At 37.9% G+C, this 22,363-nt stretch overlaps 4 protein-coding genes across 5 annotated transcripts in view; 2 read left to right on the top strand and 2 right to left on the bottom strand.

Annotated features, from left to right (window-relative positions):
* The window catches only part of LOC134811851 (periodic tryptophan protein 2 homolog), a 65,347-nt gene that overhangs the window by 41,882 nt on the left and 1,102 nt on the right, over positions 1–22,363 (top strand). For both annotated transcript variants that reach the window (XM_063818946.1, XM_063818947.1), the window contains one exon: positions 22,107–22,235. In XM_063818946.1, coding sequence (XP_063675016.1) covers positions 22,107–22,235 — 129 coding nt within the window. The remainder of the gene's footprint in view (positions 1–22,106; positions 22,236–22,363) is intronic.
* On the bottom strand, positions 837–2,271 carry LOC134812006 (epidermal growth factor receptor substrate 15 homolog). The gene is made up of 3 exons (XM_063819180.1): positions 2,061–2,271; positions 1,082–1,681; positions 837–948 (listed from the first exon to the last, which is right to left on the bottom strand). The coding sequence occupies exons 1-3, from the start codon at positions 2,269–2,271 to the stop codon at positions 860–862; spliced, it is 900 nt and encodes a 299-aa protein (XP_063675250.1). The 3' UTR covers positions 837–859.
* The window catches only part of LOC134811866 (glypican-1-like), a 110,291-nt gene continuing 99,100 nt past the window's right edge, over positions 11,173–22,363 (top strand). Inside the window, exon 1 of the mRNA XM_063818976.1 lies at positions 11,173–11,196. The gene's annotated coding sequence lies outside the window, so the exon portion shown is untranslated. The remainder of the gene's footprint in view (positions 11,197–22,363) is intronic.
* LOC134811865 (uncharacterized) lies at positions 19,817–21,510 on the bottom strand. The gene is made up of 2 exons (XM_063818975.1): positions 20,152–21,510; positions 19,817–20,006 (listed from the first exon to the last, which is right to left on the bottom strand). Exons 1-2 carry the CDS (start codon positions 21,467–21,469, stop codon positions 19,909–19,911), a joined length of 1,416 nt encoding a protein of 471 aa, XP_063675045.1. The 5' UTR covers positions 21,470–21,510; the 3' UTR covers positions 19,817–19,908.

Here is a 22,363-nt window from a genome sequence, read left to right as displayed (position 1 = left end):
AGTAGGTCTGCTTTAGAGCTCGGCTAATAGCCGGCTAGTGACCGGTTAGTAGCCGGTTAGTAGCCACTTGGCGGTTACTAGCCGGTTAGTAGCCGGTTAGTAGCCGACGAGTGACCGCTTTTCAAGTGCCGGCTAGTAGCCGGTTTAGAACCGGCTACTAATAGGTCTGCTTTAGAGACGTTGCATAGACGGTTCTTTTGTTGTTGCATGGACGTTGCATAGACGTTGCATAGACTGTCCGGAGCTAAACGACTAAGTTGCCAATCAGGGAAGTTGGTCGTTTAGCTCCGGACAGTCTATGCAACGTCTATGCAACGTCCGTGCAACAACAAAAGAACCGTCTATGCAACGTCTATGCAACGTCCCTGCACAATGAACACTCTATGCACACTCCCTGCACGGTCAGTCTATGCAACGTCTATGCAACGTCTATGCAACGTCTATGCAACGTCCCTGCACAGTACCATATGAACACCGGCTACTAGCCGGCTACAAGCCGGCTAGTAGCCACTTTTGTAATAACAGCTCCTCAACTTCACATTACCAACCGGCTACTAACCGGCACTTGAAAAGTGGTCACTAGCCGGCTACTAACCGGCTACTAGCCGGCTAGTGACCACAAAGTGGCTACTAACCGGCTACTAAGCGGTCACTAGCCGGCTATTAGCCGAGCTCTAAAGCAGTTGATTGCATATGATTAAAGATGATTTGCAGATGATTTGCAGATGATTGCAGATGATTACAGATGATTACAGATGATTTACAGATGATTTACAGATGATTGCAGACGATTACAGATGATTATAAATGATAACAGGACCCAATAACAAGTAGTTGACTACAGTAGCTGATGTTCAGTTCATTCCTCGTCGCAAGTTTCGTGTTCCGCGTGGTTTTGTCTGAAATGCTCCACCAGTCCCACTGTAACGTTCACCCCAATGAACTCTTCTGAAATGTTATAAGTTTGGTTAGATCAGTGGTATTCTTTATCTGATTCATTGTTATTTAAATATAGTATTCTGTATAACTAATATTCTCTGAAAGATACAAAACCGACAAGAAGAAAAGAGTTAAGAATTACCCATCATATCCCAACTGCAGTTGGTCAGTTGATTGTAGAGCTGCCGTGTAAAGAGCTTATTCAGGTAAGGGGGAGTGAACAAAACGTCCCATCTACTGACAGTTTCAAGACTTCTAGCCTCCTCCAAAAGGTTTCCGTTCTGAGTTTTCGTGTTTTCTTGTAGTTCCTGTTGGGTGCTGTTAAGTTTGGCATCAGTTTCCTGGAGCTTCATCTTTAATTCCCTACAATCAGCCTTGTTCTCTTTCATCTCTGTTAGTTCCGATAGAGTGTCGTTTAGAGTTTTAGTTATTTCTTGTAGTTCCTGTTCGGTTTTGATTAGTTTGTTTTCTTTTTGCTGTAGTTCGGTCTCTGATTCACTTAGCTCAGTCTTGGTTCCTTGGTGCTGGGTCTCTGATTCTGTTAGCACACTTTTGGTCTCTTGGTGCTTGGTCTCTGATTCCTCTAGCGCTGTCCATGCTTCCTGTAGCTCAGATTCTAATTCACTTAGCTCAGTCTTGGTTCCTTGGTGCTGGGTCTCTGATTCTGTTAGCACACTTTTGGTCCCTTGGTGCTTGGTCTCTGATTCCTCTAGCGCTGTCTGTGTTTTCTGTAGCTTGGTTTCTGATTAATTTAGCTTCGTCTGTGTTTCCTCCAGCTTGGTCTTGCAGTCTACTCCACATTCTGTTGGGAGAAACTCTGTAACATTGCCGTATCTCTGTTTCGTCAGAATCAGCTCCCATTTTATTTCCCTGCTGCTATACTCCTCCTCTACAGTAGAACACATGCCAGCTTCAAACATCTCTCTTATCTGGGATGAGGTCAGTTCTTCAGAATACCAGTTCAGCTTGAATAACTGTCCACCGAATATGTAATTTGTATCCTTACCACTCTGTACCTGGTTCCCTAAAGCGATGGTCCCTCCCATTGTAAGCCTCTTAGCTGAAGGCTGAAGCGGATGTGCTGCCTAATTGTACACCGTTCACGTACACTCTCTGTGTACCTCCAACCACCCACGATAAACAGTGATGGAACCACTGTTTAGCTTCTGGGAACCTTCCGCTTAGATCTAGGTACCCGTTAGCGTAATTCCAATATCCGTTGTCTCCGATGACCAATTCCCATGGCCAGTAGTGCAACACTATTGGGTGACTCGCATCATGAAGTCTCTTCATCCATGAGCATATGGTAAAGGAAGTAGAGAACGGAGACATATCACCACTGGGTTTGAATTGTACATAGTCTGCATTTGTTCGACCAAATGACAGAGCTCGGACCTTCAGTCCGTCATTACTAGAGGCTAGAGCACAAACCAGGGAAAGTGTCACAATGAAGGTGATCATCATTGCTATACAGAAATTAACGAGGATTAGTAATATCGACAGAAAAATTAAACAAACATTAGGCTCAATACGCAAGTGAGCTCTTTTAGGTGTGCTGATAAAATGAACTACAGGATATATCGTATAATGTTAATAACATTTAAATTCGGAATACTAGTTGGACACAGTATTTAAGAATGTTCACAAATAAAAGTGGTACACGCAAAGAAACTATACGATTGTTATCTAACATGAAACTAATAGTACTTAGTACTTTTATAGGCTATATTAGATTGTCCCAATTTATATTGCACCATAGTTTTGCTGGTTTTAAATTTTGTCCAAGCTAAGCTTCCTCCAAGTGTAAAATCTGCCACTTTTTAAACCTGAAATCGAGTAAATTTGAATGGGGTTTGAACTGTTTGAAAACATTAAGATTTATTCGTGATCTTTGGCCATGGTAAGTGGTAACTGGTAAGGTTTGAAAAAAACCTTACTAGTTAACAAAATTCGAAAATTCGAGTATTTCAGACCGCGCCCATATAATAGATAGATATGAAATGACGATGTTATCAAGAATTTTTGATTTTTTGTATCTCTTTAACAAAATTGATTGGTTGATTATGTGACACGACACCTTAACTGGGCTGCCTTCACAATCAGGTAAGCCTGATCACACATAATGAATAAACTCGTTATGCTTCTATCTCAGTTATCTGAGAAGCTACAACTCTCATCTGTTCAGGACAAACGTGATTCGAATGGCCGAACACAATTCAATAAAATTTGGCTCGATCCGATTATCAGAACTATCAAATAAATGCGATAATGAACCTTCATTCGAAAAAAATTAACATGAATATTCTTTGATTTAACATATTCCTCGAATGAGTGGTGAAAGTAAGTCATACCAAAAAGAATTACCTCAATCGGACGATCAGTGACTGAGCCATAAAGGCCAATGTATGCAACGTTACTTTGGCCCCCCACCCTGTATTTTTGACAAAATTGTGGCCATAACCTTCAAATGGAGCCATTTAACAAACGGTTCCAGAAATCAGACATAATAATTTGCTGAACCATTAATATGTTAAATTCGCCAACTTTCAAGTCGTTTTTGGTGAAACTTTTTGTATTTCCCAAAACTAAAGACTCAAAACAAGGAACACTATGTCGTGTTTATAATTGACCGATCTGTTAATTTAGGAACCGTTCTAGATGTGTATAGTAAAAATTTTATCCATTTACTTTTTTTTAACGGCCAGGTAGCGCAGTTGGTTAGAACGCCTGTCTTACAATCGTTAGGTTGCGAGTTCGAAACCCACTGACTGCCTGGTCGTGGGGTGAGCGTCGTCGACGTTCAGCTAAGGATCATGAGTGGTCTATGCAGCCCCCCGGTCTACTCAGCCGAATACTCGAGAAATCGGGTGTGAGGGTTAAATGAGGAGCTGCACATTGCAGCAAAGTCTCGGACGAAGAAAGTATGGTACACACTACCTTAACCGTCACTGGCCAAAAAGATCCTTCGGCTTCCTGTAATTGGCTGGTTGCACTTGTGTAACATTGTGGCTGTTGGAATACACCGAAGTAAAATAAGTGTCTAGATAAAAAAAATCCATTAATATTCCATATAAAAGTAAAATTACAGCCTTTACGTAATTATTTCGTTTTGTGTATAATATCTTGTTAAAATACGATTTAAAACTTAAAAGCCTCTTTACATTATAATAGTCACTTGACTGAGGGAGTAGTGACTTTGTCACCTCGTAGCGTAATAATATGCGAACAATCCCTGACGAAGAGTTGGAAAGTACCCTCATGAGCTTATAACCAAGTAAGGCCATTATCAAATCCTAAAATTACATTTATAGCAGCATATCATTTTTCTACAACCTTGCTAAAAGTCGACTCCATTTGCCTGCTATTTTTTTGCCGACTAAATTTTAGAAATTGTTGCTATTGAATGAAAATTGAGGATAAGATGCCTTGGGATCGTTCACAGAACGGAATAATAGTTTAAAGTACTGTAGATATATAATTAAGAAGATAACAGGGGACTTGTTTGAAGGATACATAAAGACTTCAGATTAGGTTAACTATTAGGTAGTGGGTATAGTACTAATAGTTCATGCTCATCTAAGCAGGAAAGTATAAAGACTATAAACGTCACCAAGTTCGAAAGGATAAAGTTGCGAAATGAATGAGAGCAGTGCGAACTAAGTTTGATCGACTAAAATTGATGTGTTCTCTGTTTTAACACGGGCGTGATTTATCCAGAAACTAAAAAGAAACTGAAATAGATAGTTTCACTTTCATTATAGAGAGCAACATGTAACCTATTCCACATCAAATAGATGATACAAATTGTTAGTATACTGGGGAGTTCCTTTGTGCAATGAAAGGTAAAAAGTTACTCAGAAACGTTTAGTTCATTATGACTCAAATTTACATCAAACTGGTTAATTATTGTGATAGTTAATAAAGGGCTCAATTCAAACCTCATGAACCGGCATGAACCTGAATAACTGTAAGAATTAAATTGAGGATTGTTTTATTGGTTAGACGGTGCAATGATAGGCAGTAATTGTAGTGTAAAAACAGCCCCACCACTCCTATGGAGATAGATGGTTAGTCATCTTAATAAATAAATAAATGAATATAAATACAAATACAATCCATAATAGAAATAGAAACACTGCAGCGATGTGGCCCTCGCAGCTCAGTGAGAATACTAACATCTTACCCCAATTTCTAAAACAGATTAAAACTTTTCCAAAAAAACAATCATCATCACTTTTCCAAAAACTATCATCACATTCTCAATTCTTTCTTCCTTCCTTTTTCAAAAATCATAATAATACTGTTCATTTCAATTCTTTCCGTCCTTTCAATTTCTTACACTGTACTATTCATAGTCTGTATCCCGTTCTCACAACGGCCATAGATAGCAGGAGAAAGTAAGTAGTCTGTCACGTTGAGAGCAAGGTGAGAGTAGGTACTAGCCAAGAGGAGAGCCACACTACCACAGGAGATCACAAGATCCAAAACCAAAACAGAGATGCACAGGTACCAATTCCTTGTGAAACCCTGTAAATATTGTTAGTTTTTTTTTTTTTTTTTTTTTTTTTTTTTTTTTTTTTTTTTTTTTGATGGGCTGATTCTTGACAAAGTGTCACCGGGACTTCGGATTGTCTTTTTCTTTTAATAAGCTGTTCTTGACAAAGTGTCACCGGGACTTCGGATTGTTGTTGTTGTTGTTGTTGTTTTTTTTTTTTTTTTTTTTTTTTTTTTTTTTTTTTTTTTTTTTTTTTTTTTTTTTTGTTAAAGGTTAATTATACATTAAAGTCATCGTCACTCGTAATTATAAACAAATTATAAACAATTAAAAAAAACAAATGCACACTGTTTCATTGGCGTCAAAACCTACCACTAATTAAAAAACCATTAAATACCAATTAAATTGAAACAATTTCTCCTTTATTTAGCATCACTAAAAGTTTATCACTGTTACTGGTTATTTTAGTAAAGGGATCCGCAAGCTGTTTAGCTCCCTCTTCCCATTTTACTTCAATCTCATCTTTCTGCTGCATTTGTCTAATGGTAGCCAGATCAACGTTCAACCTCTTTTCTTCAACATGTTTACTTGATCGCAAAGCTTTATCTAATGATTGATTGTCTGTAAAGCCTATTACTGGAACCATTGACTTATCAAATTGATCGAAGTAGATCTCACTTATCAGATGAGAGACATACACTCCATGATCTAATGTATCTTTGAATGCCAAAGTCTCTGCGCTCAAAGTGCTGCTTACAACTCGTTTACATTTATGACTTCCCCATGATAACGGTGATATCTTTCCTTCCTCATTCATTAGGACTATTAGATGACCTTTTCCTGTGGACACCTTGTCACCGAGGTTCATAGATGATGCATCAGAGTAGATCACAATCTTTAGTGTAGAAATGTCTCCTAACTTTGAGAACTTTGTGTTGTAACAACCGTTGAGCTCTTTCATCCGTCTGAATGCTTTATTGGCCTTCTTAACAGCTTCTACTGGATCTACACTCTTTGTTACATTTAAATCATACGTCATGAATGACAAATCTGGGCGTGATTGAGCAGCTACCCAGTTCAACTGACCACATATTGTTCTAAGCTTCCTGTCAGTCGACAGATGATATATCTCATGTTCTTTATCATTGATGACATCTGCTAGATCTCGGATATATTCATGTTGGTTCACTAGGATACCGTCTTCTGTCTGCTCAACTGATAGACCAATGTAATTGAACTTTGATTTGCAGATTTTACCAGCTTCAAAGTTTGATGTCAGTTCTTTTACAACTCTATCAAAGAATGACTTTGTACCAGCTACTAAGAAATCATCAACGTGAAGCACAAGTGTTCCTTCGAATCCAGTACTAGTTCTCCATATGAACAAAGCAGGATCTAACACTGATTGAGTACAACCAAGGTTGATAAGAAGTCCCTTCACACTGATAAACCAAGCTCTTGCCGCATCATTTAAACCATACACTGTCTTTCTCAATCTCCACAAATAACCTTTTTCTACATGAGCTTCCTTGGGTGGTATGACATAAACATTTCTTTCAATTTTATTTCCTTGCAGAAAGGCAGCTTTGATATCAATCGTTGTTAGTTGCCACTGCTGGTTTGCAGCTATAGCAAGTACAACCTTGAGAGTGTTTTTGAATACTGTAGGTGACTCCACTTCAATCGACTGATTTTGCTCTTGAAATCCACGGACTACTAACCGGGCTTTAACTCCAAGTTCAGTGCTGGGTTTTTCTGTTATTACCCAAGTTGTTGTAATGACATTCTGATCACAATCCTTGACTTCATCATATACTTCTCTCTGCTTCCAGTTAGTCAATTCAATAACTTTAGCCTTAATAACCACATCTTCATTGTGTCTGGAAGTGGGAATTGTCACAACATTACATTCTTCGTGATCGTCTCCAGGTTCTGCATCAATAGCAGCATCAGCTTTGTACATAGCCGTCTTTGTACAATCTATCAGCTTTTCTTCACCTTGGGTTGTCATAAGTTTCACCCAGTGATCTTTTCTGCCAAGCCGTTTTCCTTTTTGAGTCACGGTACATGTCTCCCATTCATTTTCTTTTCCTTCTTTAACAAGTTTCACCGTATCTCCGACCGAAACATCGTTTTTCTGAAGTCTAGTTTCCAAATACTTAATCTTGAGTTGTTGTTTTTGTTCATTGGAAATTACCTTAGAGTCTATTTCAAGTATTGGAGAGGAGCTCATAATTTCTTGTCCTGTTGGTATTTCCTCTGTTTCCACTGGCACTTGAAATTGAATAGGCATTTCTTCTATGTTTTCAGCAGCTTCATCAAACTGATCATCGTTAAGATTGACTGCTTCATCATGTATGCTATTCTCTGTTTCCAAGATATCATCATTGTTTTGGTTGTGCTCGTCACTCACTATATATTCTCGTTTCACAATTCTACAGCTTGCTGCTTTGATAAGCAGTCCTCCATGCCTCAGTATAAGAGTCTTTCCTTCCTTGCCGACTATCTTGGCAGGTCCTTTCCAGCGTTCAATATTAGGTCTTTTGTAGAATACAACATCACCAATCATAAAGTCTTGGTTGATATCTCGTAAGGGTCTTTTCAAAGCTCTTTTAACTCTTTCTGAATTCTCTGCCTCTAGATATGCTTTTCTGCTTAGATACATTGCATTAAGATTCCTTTGAATGTCGCTTGATAATGATTCATCTGCTCCTTCATTAGCAGGTAGCAAGTTGTAAGATACCCCAGGAAAGTTTGGATTCTGACCTGTCACTATCTGCACTGGAGAAAATCCACTGACATTGTACAGTGTGTTCTTGGCATTGATTGACCATGCAAGTGCTATCTTCAATGGAAACCCGTCATACATCATTTTAAGCACTGATTTGTCAACCACAGCATGGTTTCTTTCACATAAGCCATTTGACCAAGGTGAGTAGGCACTGGTAACACAAATTTCAAAGTTGAGTTGTTCACTGAGATCATTAAGTTCATTGTTTGCGAATTCTCCTCCATTGTCCACTAATATTTTTCCTGGAGGTCCCATACCTGCTGCAATCCATTCCATAGTAAAGGCTTTTATTACTGTCTCTGGCTTTTTGTTGGAAATCACCCTAGCTTTGCAGAATCTTGAGAACATATCAACAATGTAAATCACATAACCATTGATTCCAGTAAATTGTTTCAAATCAAGAGCTACTACCTCATTGAACTTCGTTGCCATAGGTAATCCAACGACTGGTGTGGAGGGTGTTCTTTTATATCTCGCACAGGCATCACATTCTTTTAGCACTTGATCAATCACCTTGTTCACATTTTCACCTTGTACGTTTGCATTTTTGGTAATCTTTTTCAGATTCTCTGCTGAACAATGACCCAGCTGCTTATGAAGTTTGGTAATACTGCTGACTGTGTCATCTAGATTGACTAGATTACATTGCTCTTCTATAGCAACTTCATTATAATCCCATAGAGATATGCCAATCAGACCTGACTCGGTTGTTATAACAGGGATCATCTCTCCATCTACTTCAATCGTACTTGTACCAAGGTCTAATTTAAACCCTCGCTTTGCCATCTCTTCTTTGGAGATCAGAAATGGAATATTCCTTTGCACTATATCAGCCCAAAGGAATGTCTTCTTTCCGGCAATTATACAAGGTACTCTCACCGCATCTGCGGCAGCAATAGGGTCACTACCTCCAAAACTGTATTTTGAACGGGCGTCTGACACTTTCAGGAGTGCTTTGTCCTCTTCTGTCAGGTTATCTATGTACTCACGAATCCATTCTTCGCCAACTACATTCTTCGAGCAAGCAGAGTCTAAAAGTGCTACCTGATGGCATTCTGCTGTCTCCATCTCTGAAATCTCTCTACATTCATTAACATTTTCTGATCTATCTGAATGAGGACAATCTTTAATCAAATGCATTACTGATTCACATCTATTACATCTCAACCGGGGGTTAAACTTCTGAGTTGCCCTAGAGTCATCAGCTGTCTTATATGTCTTAGAGTACTCTTTTTTGAAACTTCTAGAGTTATCTCTTCTTCGATCATTATCTGAATATCTCTTTGGCTTGTATTCTCCTTTGTCATTATCCCTTTTGTCACGATTAAATCTTGAGATGTGATTGTTGTATGATCTGTTATTATCTGTTCTTCTCCAAGCCTTTCCTCTATTTCTCCAATTGGTGTAGTAGGCTTCCTCTTCTTCAGACATGTTATCAGGATCTGATGATGAACGTGTAGATTCTGACGATTCAGAAAAAAGTCTCTCACCATTGAATACTGGCTCTTCTTTGATGGGCGTATCACATTGTGGTCTCTTTTCAACCTCACGGATTCCTTCACCAAAGTATTTCTTGATTGAATTCATCATATCTTCAACAACAGACTCTGTTTTAACTAACTCAACTCCAGTCATTACCAGCTTTTTGTCATTTGCTGATAAACCGGATCTTTCTAGCATGTGTAATGCTAACACAGTTCCAGGAAGAGATATCTTGCTAATTTTCAAGTTGGTGTTGGCTTGATCAAAGTTATTGAGAAAGCTTGACATATCTTGACTGTCCTTTCTCCTAAGATTGATAAAATCCGACCAGGATTTCATCATCTTACTGGTATCATCTTTCCTGTATGTTCTATCTAATAGCTTCATGATGTTTTGTACTCCTTCCCCGTCAAGAACATCGATGTCTTTGTTTTTTACTGCTGAGTTGAGCTTTGATACGATATTATGATCAGTGTGTTGAGATACTAGGTTGAACAAGGCATACCCTTGCTCTGCGGGGTCTACTTTTCTGACTGCACATAATTTGTCCCACATCTCAACTTGTAGTCTCCATTCCTCATAACTCATAGATGCTTTCCATTGCGGTGGGGCTGTAAGGCGGGCTGCTGGCTGTTGGTACTGCACTTGTATTGGCTCTGGTTGCAGTACTGCTCCTTGAACATTTGATGATGTTGCTGTATCAGGTGGTGGATTACTTTCTTTTTCATCTTCACTGTTTACCATGTTTTATTGGTTAGACGGTGCAATGATAGGCAGTAATTGTAGTGTAAAAACAGCCCCACCACTCCTATGGAGATAGATGGTTAGTCATCTTAATAAATAAATAAATGAATATAAATACAAATACAATCCATAATAGAAATAGAAACACTGCAGCGATGTGGCCCTCGCAGCTCAGTGAGAATACTAACAAGGATATGTTGCAATAATTGAGAGAATTGTTTAAACGTTTGTTACTATCACTACTATCACACAATTACGTCATACACATGTCAATATTGAAATGAAATGAAATGAGGTATTTATATCCCGCTCATATGATTAACCAACAACACAAGGAAGGTGGTTAACCATGTCAGAGCGGCTGACTGTGAGTGATGTGAGCAAAAGTGTAAAAAGTGAACTAAAGTATAACTCTACATAAGGCAAAGACAAAATTAAAACATCTTTTATTGTAAACCACACTAAACTAAATAGAAGCAGAAACCATACAGTACATGTAGGTATAATAAAGGTTAGTACAGTGACATAATCAATCAAGAAAGAATCAGATCCAAGTAAGTAAGAGATCAAGGCATAAAATGGAGTGCGGTTAAAAAAATTAAAAAAAAAGCCAATGTGTCTTGAAAAGTGAAGACAATGGAAAGAAAAACATCAGAACTGATTATATAAATGATTCTTTAACATTCGCTTGAAACAGTTGGTTTTAAACTAATTACAACACTACAAATCTATTACATTTATTGAGGTATGAGATATGATAGACGAGCGTAAGTGTTGACGTGCAAAGGACTGCTGTGAGTGTACTTGAAGATTACTCATCCTCCTCCTTCTCATCAAAACTATTCTCATCAAAACTACTATCTGGACTGAAGGTATTGCGTTTACAGTGTTTATTGTGCTTCTGAACATTGAACTCTTGATAATATAACTATGTCAAATAATCAGAGCTCAGACATTAGTCTCCACTTTTGTGAGCGCCCTTTAGAACATTTGAACTTTTCATTCCAGTCTGAAAAATCAGAGAACTGTAACAATTGTCTGTCAAAAGACATCAAGATTGACTTTTTAGAAAAAAAGTTGTCTTTATTGAATGAAATTATCAGAACTAGTGATCTCATTGCTCAGTACAATGATAGTCTCATATCAGATCAAACTCAAATACAAGAACAGAGTTTTAAGTGTGAAAATTTGCTGCCGAACTTATCAGAGGAGATTGAATGTGAGATCATAACCATTACCCCTCAGTCACACGTTGTTATCAATCAAGTAGAAGCGTTTGATGTAGATGACATTGTTGTGGAAGATGTTGTATCGGACAGTTTGTTTGTTGACAACGATGTCGTGGACAAGGTTGTTCCACAGGAGGTTGTTGGAAACGAGATTGTTATCAGTGAGATTGTTGTTAACGAGGTTATGGCAGACGAGGATGATGTGTCTGATCTCCCTGTATCTACTGCTACTGGTGAATCACGGATCAACACCCCTAAGCCCAGAGACAAATATCCAAACTTGGTCCCTGCCCCTGTCTACGATCCTATAACACCGGGGCCAATGAATATATCTGTAACTTGTTCCCCATCACCAGTGAAACCAGTTACCCTACTAGATGATGGTCCATTCTCTAAATTTTCACTTGATCTATTAATGGAAGAACTTGAGTTCAGTCACGGTTTTAAAAACAGGAAATCGGTTTATTTTGGTGACTTTCCCTATGAGTATTCAGGTGCAACACATGACCCAAAAAGTGTACACAATGATTCCTACCTTGCTAAACTCAGCTCCTACATTAATGTGATATTACCCAATTTCAGACACAATAGTATTCTCGTCAATCTATATGAAACTGGAGCAGAGTTCATGCCAGCTCATAGCGATTCTGAATCATGTATTGTAGAACACTCTGATATTGTAACCATTTCACTTGGTGCGACGAGAACACTGCAAATTAGATCAAACGGCAGCAATGAAGTTGTGGGCTCTGTGCAGCTTCAGCATGGAGATGTCTTCATTATGTCCAAATTGTCTCAGGCTGACTTTCAACATGAGATACTGCCAGACGAAATGTGTGATGAACCCCGGATCAGCATCACCCTAAGACTGATGAAGCCCCCTAGGATCACTCAGTCAACTGAGTTTGGTCTGCGTTCACCGCCCCCACCCATCCCTCATTCAGGACACAAACTGACAGACTCTTCTTCACCTGCACTCTCAGTTTGCAAACAGCCAGCCAAAGCTTCACAAAAGTCTGTCCTATTCATAAGCAGCTCTATGTTCAGGTTTCTTGATGCGGACAAGTTATCATCGTCCACTGTTAGTGCTAGTAAACTGTTTTATCCTGGGGCTGATGCCAAAGTAATGTTAAATAAACTAAAAACTGACCTACACTCCGTTCCATCCCCATCTATTATTTATATTATGACAGGAACTAATAATGTGAACACAGTCTATTTTGGCTCAAAGTCACTGAAGGATGCAGCGGGTGACATTAGTAATCTCTTAAATTATCTCAAGTCAGTGTATCCGAATGCAACAATTAATGTTCTCAATATTCTTCCCAGGAGTACAAAAGGCCGCAATGATGTTGTGGCAGAGCTGAATAAGGTTATTAAGGATATGTGTAGCAAAGATTCTTGTTTTAATTACATTAGCACCCATAATTTATTTAACTATAATAGAAGTGGATTCAGGAAAGAATTTTATTTTGCCAGACCATCTGCAAAAATATCTGATAACTGTCACCTCAATACAAGCGGTGTTATTCGACTTGCTAAATTTCTGAAGTATTGGGCCCATAAGCAAGTTTGAATTTTCAGAAAGATTGTTAACATTTATTTCATCTAGATTCTAGATAAGGGATAATTACACATTGTTCCTCATGTTTATTGAAGTTTTAGAAAGCTTTGTTATTATCTCATACAAATTTGCCAGTTCTGCAATTTATCTTATTCTGACAAGTTTATAGCAGCATAAATTGGAAAAATTTTCATGCTCTCACAGCAGTTCTTGCATTAACCCGTGCATTAGTAAAATCACAGTTTCATACCATGCCAAAAAGCTTGCAGTGGGACATTGCAACATGCAGGGAGGACTAACAGGTATGCCAAAATGTCTTGAAATCCAAGATCTAATCTGGAAAGAGAAATTAGATGTTTTATGCCTGAATGAAACAAATCTTAAGTCGGATATTGACTCAGCCAGTCTAAACCTACCCAAGAATTTTACTTTTATCCGCAAAGACCGTCCTAACGACAATGGTCATGGGGGATGTGGCATTCTCATCAGTGAGCACATAAAGTTTAAAATGATTCAACTAAACTTAGTTTTGCAATATGACCAAATCGAGGCTATTTGGATCCATCTTACAGATTGCAATATTTTCATCTGCTGTTTCTACAGATCTGAGTTGTTTAGTCCTCTTGACAAATTTTTAGATTATATGACAGACTGCATGATGAGTATAGGAAGTAAGAATGTTATTTGGCTGGGTGATGTAAATGTAGACCAAAACAACATCAGCAGTATGAACTATAAGAAATTAGACATTACAATGAAAATGTTTGGAATGGTACAGGTAGTTCAGGATATTACCCGCATTGCTAAACTAGGAAACAGAATCACAAAGACCACAATCGATGTTGTCATAACAAACACTTACTCCAAGTTTCTTGACTGCAAAGTCCTTGATGATTGTATAGGAGATCATCAGGTCGTAAAGTTCATTGTCGATTTCAATGTGCATAAGGCCTCAAAATTCAAGAAGTTACTAATAAGAGATCACAGCAAAATGAATGTTACTGCTCTTAAAGAATTTTTGGAAACCTGTGATTATAGACCAATAATAGATTCAACTAGTCTGAATGATGCAGTTGATGGTTTAAACGAACATATTGATCACTACTATGATCACTTCTGTCCAATTAAACAAATTAAGTGCCATAGTGATTACATCCATAAGCCATCTCCAGAATTTTTAGAAAGTAAGAAATTGAAAGGGAAACTTTACCGTAAATTTTTAACACACAACAAGAACAGACGTATACATCCAAATGGTCTTATACACTGTAATAAATGTGACTCATTATGGATGGCATATAAACGGCAGAGAAACTATTCAACCTATTTGTCTAGAATTAATAGGAAGACTAACTTAGCAACAGAACTGAAAGCCAAGTGTGCCATGAATGATCTAAAGGGTGTATGGAAAACGATAAAGACAGCATCAAATCTGCCTGTTAAAGCTAACAATATCAATAACAATCTTGATGCTGAAACCACCAATAAATATTTTGCTGAAATAGGTCCAAAGATCCAAGCAGAAGTGCAGCTGGAAAATGAAAATGAATTTCTATCTTATCTACAAAATGAGCAGATTGACAACGAGACCAGCTTGAATAGCTTTACTGAAATAACTGAGTCCAATATCTTAGACTATGTGGCAAGTATCCCTTGTAGCAAATCCACTAATGATCATATACCATTGAGAGTGTTTAGACAAATTTTACCTGCATTTATTGCTCCATTAACACATCTTGTAAATTTGAGTTTATCCAGTGGCATCATGCCAAACAGCTGCAAGGTTGCAAAAGTCACCCCAATCCATAAGGATGGTGATACTGAGAATCCTAGTAATTATCGACCAATCTCAATTTTACCGATTCTTGGAAAGTGCATCGAATTTTGTGTGAACTCCCAACTGACTCAATATCTTGATGAAAAGGGAATACTTTCAGAGCATCAATATGGTTTCCGTAAAGATCACTCTACAACTTATCTCATGTTAGATCTGTTTGATCGTATATTTACTGCTAAGAACAGTGCCAAGCATCCTGCAATTATCTTCCTGGACATCAGAAAGGCATTTGATACTGTTAACCATGATATTCTCATTCAAAAGCTGAAGCATTATGGAATAAAAGATACTGCATTGAGCTGGTTTAGGAGCTTCCTCACAGATAGATTACAGCAAACTAGAGTTGGGAGTAGGATAAGCAGTTTACATTCATTGAACTCTGGAGTGCCTCAAGGAAGTATATTAGGACCAATTCTATTCAGCATTTTTATCAATGACCTGCCTAATGCATGCCTATTTTCTAAACCTTATCTATTTGCTGATGACGGTGCATTATATTTTGACAATATATCTAGAGGAAACTATGGTAACATCAAACAAGAGTTGAAATTAGTTATCAGATGGCTTCAGGCTAATAAACTATCCCTGAATAATGAAAAAACAAAACTAATGATCCTTGACTCTAAGCCTAACCTTGATGCCATCCTTGTTGAAATTTGTGATGACCTTACTTTGGTAATCTGTGAAACTAAATCCCATAAGTACCTTGGACTTATAGTTGACAGCAGATTGACATTTAATGAACATATTGATAACATTAAGAAAAAGATATCCAAAAGAATTGGTGCTATGTATAGATCAAAAAAACTTCTCCCTCTTAAGTTCAGGAAGATGTTTGCTAATGCACTTATGTTGCCACATTTTGACTACTTAGACACCATCTGGTCAAGAACATATAAAAAACGACTAGGAGAGTTAGATATCATGTACAAAAAGGTTGCTAAAATAGCCCTAGATGTAAACATCAGAGAGAGGTCGGTTAATGTATACAAAAATATGGGATGGCTTCCTCTCCATTTGAGACGACAGGTTCATCTTAGCTCATATATGTACCGTATAATCAATGAAACATGTCCAAAGCATTTTATCGGGAAATTCTCGTATATTTCTGGTGGATCACGTGAGGCAGAAAACTGCAATCTTTATACTCCTAAATCAAGATCTCACAAGGAGTTTAACTATCTAGGAACTAAGGCCTGGAACATATTACCAAAGTCCCTTAGAGAGTGTGACGACGTTAAGAAATTTTCTAAGTTATACAAAGAAACTCTTATGAATATGTTGCTAACTGATGAGAATTACCAAGGGGATAACTCTTACGATAAATTCATGATCCCACCCAACACTAGCCAATGTATCTAGGCAGTTATGTTATTTCGGTTAAGTTATCTCAGTACATAAGTGAATCCAATCTATCCCCTGCAATCAAAGTATTTCCATGCCTATTAAGCTATTACAGGAAATTAGGAACATCAGTGGAAAGGTGCACTGTCAATCATTATTGCTCCATACCTACAGTCCTCCTGTTATGTGCAATTCTCACTGTATGCTCCTCATTTGTATCAATTATATTGATGCTACATTGTTATTGAATATGAAATAATTTTCAACCGTATTAATTTATTAACTTATTGTAAATAGCAAGTTTGACAAAGGGATTACGTTTATTTTACCCGGAGTTCGTTTAAGTTTAGTATTGTAAATAGTTAATTTGACGAAGGGAATACGTCTATTTTACCCTGAGTTATGTTTTAGTTCAATCTTGACACAATTTTAAAATTATAATTTAATTATTTTATATATATGTATTGTCCATAACTAGGGTGGCCTGCTAACAGAACCATGATCTGCCTTGATTCATCCTTCAGCACAGAGAAAAGCTCCTTTTTTTATACATTATGATTACAGAGGATCTGATATTTAGATATATATTGCTGTGCTGTAAAAATTGACTTTATTTATTTATTTTATTTATTTATTTATCAGTGATACATCTCAACATCAGGGGAAGAGAGTTCCATGCAATCGGTGCATGGCTTGAGAAACGTCTGTCATCAACTTTGGATCTTTTATTCTTTGGTACCTTGAGCATGAGATGGTCATCAGGTCTCTTCGACCTGGTCATGGTCATGGTGTTTGAGAGTTCTTTATCCACTACATCCACATCCAGCAGTGCTTTGAGGTAATCAGGTACGGTACCGTGAACTGATTTGTGGGTTAAAAGACAAACTTTAAAGAAGATTCGTTGGTCTATAGGGAGTATGTGGGCCTTCTTATAGAAGGGAACCAAGTCCGTGGTCCTCTCTTCTATGTTATAGATGAAACGAACTGCCCCATTAAGGGTTGATCTAAGTTTGTTCAATCTGGTCTTGGGTAGATTCATGTAAAGAGAATTACAGTAGTCTAATTTAGATATGACCAGTTGTTTCACCAGCATCAATTTAATGCCTTCATCAAGGTAACGACCAATGGTTCTTAGATTCATCATTGTCCAGCTTCATTTCCTTTTGACATTATTGATCTGTCTTTCCATATTTAGAGTTTCATCAAATTTGACACCCAGACTCTTCCAGCTGTCTCCTTTACACTCCGTAGGCAGAATTTCAGTGCTTCCAAATTGCAGTCTGACACTGAGTTCACACTTTTTTAGAACATGGCTCTTTCCTAACACCAGTAGTTCTGTCTTTGTTTCGTTCAGTTTCATGTAGTTGTTCACCATCCATGCTTTTATCTCTGCAAGACATTTGTTTGTTCTGTCTTGGACATCAATGAACTGTACCACACGGTTTGGTTTAAATGAGATGTACAGTTGAGAATCATCTGCATAGAGCTGTATATACTAAACATAGAGCTGTATATTACTAAACTATTTTTCAAAATAGATCAACCAACTGGCTTGCTGACGTGCTGAGCTTCACGATAACAAGGGTCGACCGGTTCGCCTCGGCCTCGGTTAAAAATTAAGATGCTATTCCTCGGCCTCGGCGAAATTTTGAAGGTTTTACCGAGAAATAGCGATTTTTCCTCGGCCTCGGTCAGGAGGACAATTCCTCGGTTTGCCTCGGTCTCGGTTTTATCAAAGCAAAATTTCCTCGGCCTCGGTCGCAAATCCTGCCCTCGGTCGACCCTTGCCTAGAAAAATGCATAGCGTAGGTGTAGCGATTGGTGATATTTTAGAAGGAAGACATTTTCTATACGTACCATCTTTACACCTCCTAACCTACCATGTAGACAGTATCTTGATACTCACAAGGTTATAAGATAGGTATTAGGTAAGCTATTAGCTAAGATTTCGCGCATCCACAATCTGTCACTTTTAAACTTGAAATCGAGTAAATAATGGTTTTCAACTGTTTGAAGAAATTTAGATTTATGTTCTTTGGCTGATAACAAGTGCTAACAAGGCTATTTCTCATGAAACACCAGTTTCAATAAACTACCAGTTACCGATATCTTTTGGCTAAATTACCTTATTTCGTTATTGCGCACCTAAATTTTGCAGAAATAACATTGGTTTTGTTCTGGAAAGTTCTAATTTTTGATGAAAATATAGGGGCATCAAATAAAAGCTCTTCATGAAATCTTTACATTAAAAACAAAAAGAAGTAGTTAATTAAGAGGCCATAAAAACTTCTGCTCAAAATGGTTTAACTTCAGAATAAAGCTAGCCAGACATACCTACCGGAGTGAACCAATTATTTTTGAACCGATGATTATTTTTGCACAAATCTGTCGAAATATCAATAAAAATGGGACGCAAAAGCGTGTGTCAAAAATTAGTCATTTGATATTAAAAAAATCAAATTTTAAACATACAGGGGGGCTAAAAGCAACGTTACATACGCTGGGTCTTATAGTACCGCGGCGGCCGCCGTATTTCATGTTTGGGACATGTAATTTTGCAGATGGCATGTTGTAACTACTCCGAGGATCCCATCGCCAAAATTCGAAAATTTTTTTCAGACCACACCCATATAATATTAAATCACCTATATTGTTCTTCCCGAAAATTCTAGACGCCTAATTTTCCCAGATTACTGTAGATAATTAATTGCTGAGTCTGATCTGAGATTCAGCAAGTTTGAGGCAAAAAGGATATGAAATGACGAAGTTATAAAGCATTTTGTGTATCTCGTTAACAAAATTTATAACTGGGCTGCCTTCACAATTTAACGGGTCATCTAATAGTAATCACGTGATCAGGTAAGAGCATGGATAACCTTAAAATGAGCCATTCGACGAATGGTTCCAGAAATCAAAAATACTAATTTGCTGAACCATCTAGAATATTATGTAAAATTCGCCAACTTTCAAGTCGTTTCATAATTTCATGTGCAATGTTTTTGTATTTCACCAAACTAAAGACTCAAAACGTGTTTGTTGACCAATCTGTTAATTTAGGACCCTTTCTGGATGGGCACGCCTAATGTTGGTAGGTTTAAAGACCTCATAAGAACAGCTGCCAGATGATTAGTTGGAGTTTTTATAATAAGTGTTGATTTCGTCAAATGTTAGTGTTAACAGTTGAACACAGCTTAAAATCAAAGATTTTAGTCATATGTAAATCGTTATTATCATAATAAATGTTTACGTCATATTAAGTCAGTACAGTTTAATACAGTCACATAGAATAATATTAGTTGATAGTTAATAGTTAATAGCTGATAACAGTATATTAGTAATGTTAATATTACAGCTAAAATGTTGATTACAGACGATTACAGACAATTACAGATGATTACAGACGATTACAGGGCCAAATGACAAAGGTTACAGTGTACCATGCACTTAATTAAAACTTCAATAGTAGATAACAGTAGTTGTTGTTCAGTCCTCCTCGCAAGTTTCGTGGTCCTCTTGTTCCTCGTGGTGTTGTTTGAAATGCTTCACCAGTCCCACTGTAACGTTCACCCCAATGAAATCCTCTGAAATGTTATAAGTTTGTCAGGTCAACAGTGGTATGAGCTTTATCTGGTCACGTTGTTAAATAATGATAATATGAAACAATTATACAATTATACAAACAATTATACATTTCCTGGGAAATTTAAAAAAGTAAGAAAGATTTACCCATCATAACCCAGTTGGTCAGTTGATTGTAGAGCTGCCGTGTAAAGAGCTTATTCAGGTAAGGGGGAGTGAACAGAACGTCCCATCTACTAACAGTTTCAAGACTTCTAGCCTCCTCCAAGAGAGTGTCGTTAAGAGTTTCAGTCACTTCCTGTAGTTTCTGTTCGGTTCTGTTAAGCTTGGTTTCTTTTTCCTGGAGCACAATCTTTGATTCCCTACACTCTGCTTTTGTCCCATTCAGTTCTGTTAAAGTGTCGTTAAGAGTTTCAGTCACTTCCTGTAGTTTCTGTTCGGTTCTATTAAGCTTGGTTTCTTTTTCCTGGAGCACAATCTTTGATTCCCTACACTCTGCTTTGGTCCCATTCAGTTCTGTTAAAGTTTCGTTAAGAGTTTCAGTCACCTTCTGTAGTTTCTGTTCGGTTCTGTTAAGCTTGGTTTCTTTTTCCTGGAGCACAATCTTTGATTCCCTACACTCTGCCTTGGTCTCAATCAGTTCTGTTTTAGTTTCTGTTAGTTCGGATACAGTGTCGTTTAGAGTTGTAGTCCTTTCCTGTAGTTCGGATAGAGTGTCGTTTAGAGTTGCAGTCACTTCCTGTAGTTTCTGCTCAATGGTGGCAAGTTTAACCTCAGTTTCCTCCAGCTTGGTCTCTACCTCATACGTGGCACATTCTGTTGGGAGAAACTCTGTAACATTGCCGTTTCTCTGTTTCGTCAGAATCAGCTCCCACTTTATCTCCCTGCTGCTATACTCCTCCTCTATAACAGTAGAACACATACCAGCTTCAAACATCTTTCTTATCTGGGATGAGGTAAGTTCTTCAGAATACCAGTTCAGCTTGAGTAACTGTCCACCGAATACGTAATTCGTAGTTTTAGAATTAGAGTTCCCTAAAGCGATGGTCCCTCCCATTTGAAGGTTGTCAGCTGAAGCGGATGTGCTGCCTAATTGTACACCGTTCACGTACACTCTCTGTGTACCTCCAGTCACCCACGATAAACAGTGATGGAACCACAGTTTAGCTTCTGGGAACCTTCCTTTTAGACCTAGGTTCAAGCCATTGACGTAATTCCAATTTCCTTCGTCTCCGACGATGACATGTCCTGGATAGTAGCGCAACACTATCGGTGAACTCGCATCATGAAGTCTCTTCATCCATGAGCATATGGTAAAGGAAGTAGAGAACGGAGACATATCACTAGGTTGGAATTCTACATAATCTGCATTTGTTCGACCAAATGACAGAGCTCGGACCTTCAGTCTGTCATTACTAGAGGCTGAAACACAAACCAGGGAAAGTGTCACAATGAAGGTGATCATTATTGCTGTACGGAAATTAATGAGGATTAGTAATCGACAGAAATATGGTAAGCTCAATACTGGCGTGGGGCGTTGCTGTGGCAATCCTTTACAGACTCACAACTTATTTCTATGGTTTTTGGGTGTGCTGTTAAAGGATAATATTATCTGCTACGGAATATGATGCATAAGTTTTAAACATGGAACACTATAGTACGATTGTTATCTGCCATTAAACTTATAGTATGCTAGGATCGTTGTCTCACTTTGTCACTATTCGCTACACGTATAACAAACTTTATAATCACGATAATAGTGTGGCTTCGTAACCAAAATATTTTCTATGTTTTTTAATAGCTGTACTTGATTCAAACATATTCAATTTCCAAACTAGAGCTCACAGCTATGCTATCAAATAGTGCGTAAAATTAGAGATAAGACTCCGAAGATTGATATTACAAAATTGTACCTAATGATTGTGAATTTGTACCATTTCGCTGTAAATGTGTCCAATAATCCTCCTTAAACAAAAGACGGCAGATAATTTCGTACACATTTTCGTCAATTTACTGGAAATCACTGCGGTAAATTTGCCGATTTCGTGATTACGAGTTTAAGTAATTACCAGCCGTGTGTGTACAGTGTCGCAATCTTACAGGTCAAAGCTGGTGTGCTGCCACGACAGAGGGGCTGTTGATATACTCCCTGGACAATACCCTGACATTTGATCCTGTTGATCTGGACACGGACATCACACCTCAAACAATGAGAGCTGCACTCGTCTCAGGTATTATTAAATTGTTAATTTATCACAAAAACATTTATGTGGTGTACGTACAAAAGGACAAGTTTGCCTGTTTTGGTAGAGCTGAACTACGTGCCTATTCACCGATGCTATCCCACTACTGATCAGTA

Source organism: Bolinopsis microptera, chromosome 2, assembly GCF_026151205.1.
Source record: "Bolinopsis microptera isolate Bmic1 chromosome 2, MBARI_Bmic_1.0, whole genome shotgun sequence".
Classification (NCBI taxonomy): Eukaryota; Metazoa; Ctenophora; class Tentaculata; order Lobata; family Bolinopsidae; genus Bolinopsis; species Bolinopsis microptera.
The sequence above is the reverse complement of the archived record's forward strand: the minus strand, read 5'-3'. Positions and strand labels throughout refer to the sequence as shown.

What these genes read in the sequence shown, in the direction of transcription:
- LOC134812006 (XM_063819180.1), bottom strand. Translation starts at nt 2,271, where the DNA reads ATGTCTCCGTTCTCTACTTCCTTTACCATATGCTCATGGATGAAGAGA. An exon ending in TTTATCGTGGGTGGTTGGAG is followed by an intron (nt 1,682 to 2,060) that starts GTACACAGAGAG and finishes TAAATTAATCAG; the next exon opens with AAACCAAGCTACAGAAAACA. An exon ending in CTGCAGTTGGGATATGATGG is followed by an intron (nt 949 to 1,081) that starts GTAATTCTTAAC and finishes ATAACATTTCAG; the next exon opens with AAGAGTTCATTGGGGTGAAC.
- LOC134811865 (XM_063818975.1), bottom strand. Translation starts at nt 21,469, where the DNA reads ATGATCACCTTCATTGTGACACTTTCCCTGGTTTGTGTTTCAGCCTCT. An exon ending in GACCAACTGGGTTATGATGG is followed by an intron (nt 20,007 to 20,151) that starts GTAAATCTTTCT and finishes ATAACATTTCAG; the next exon opens with AGGATTTCATTGGGGTGAAC.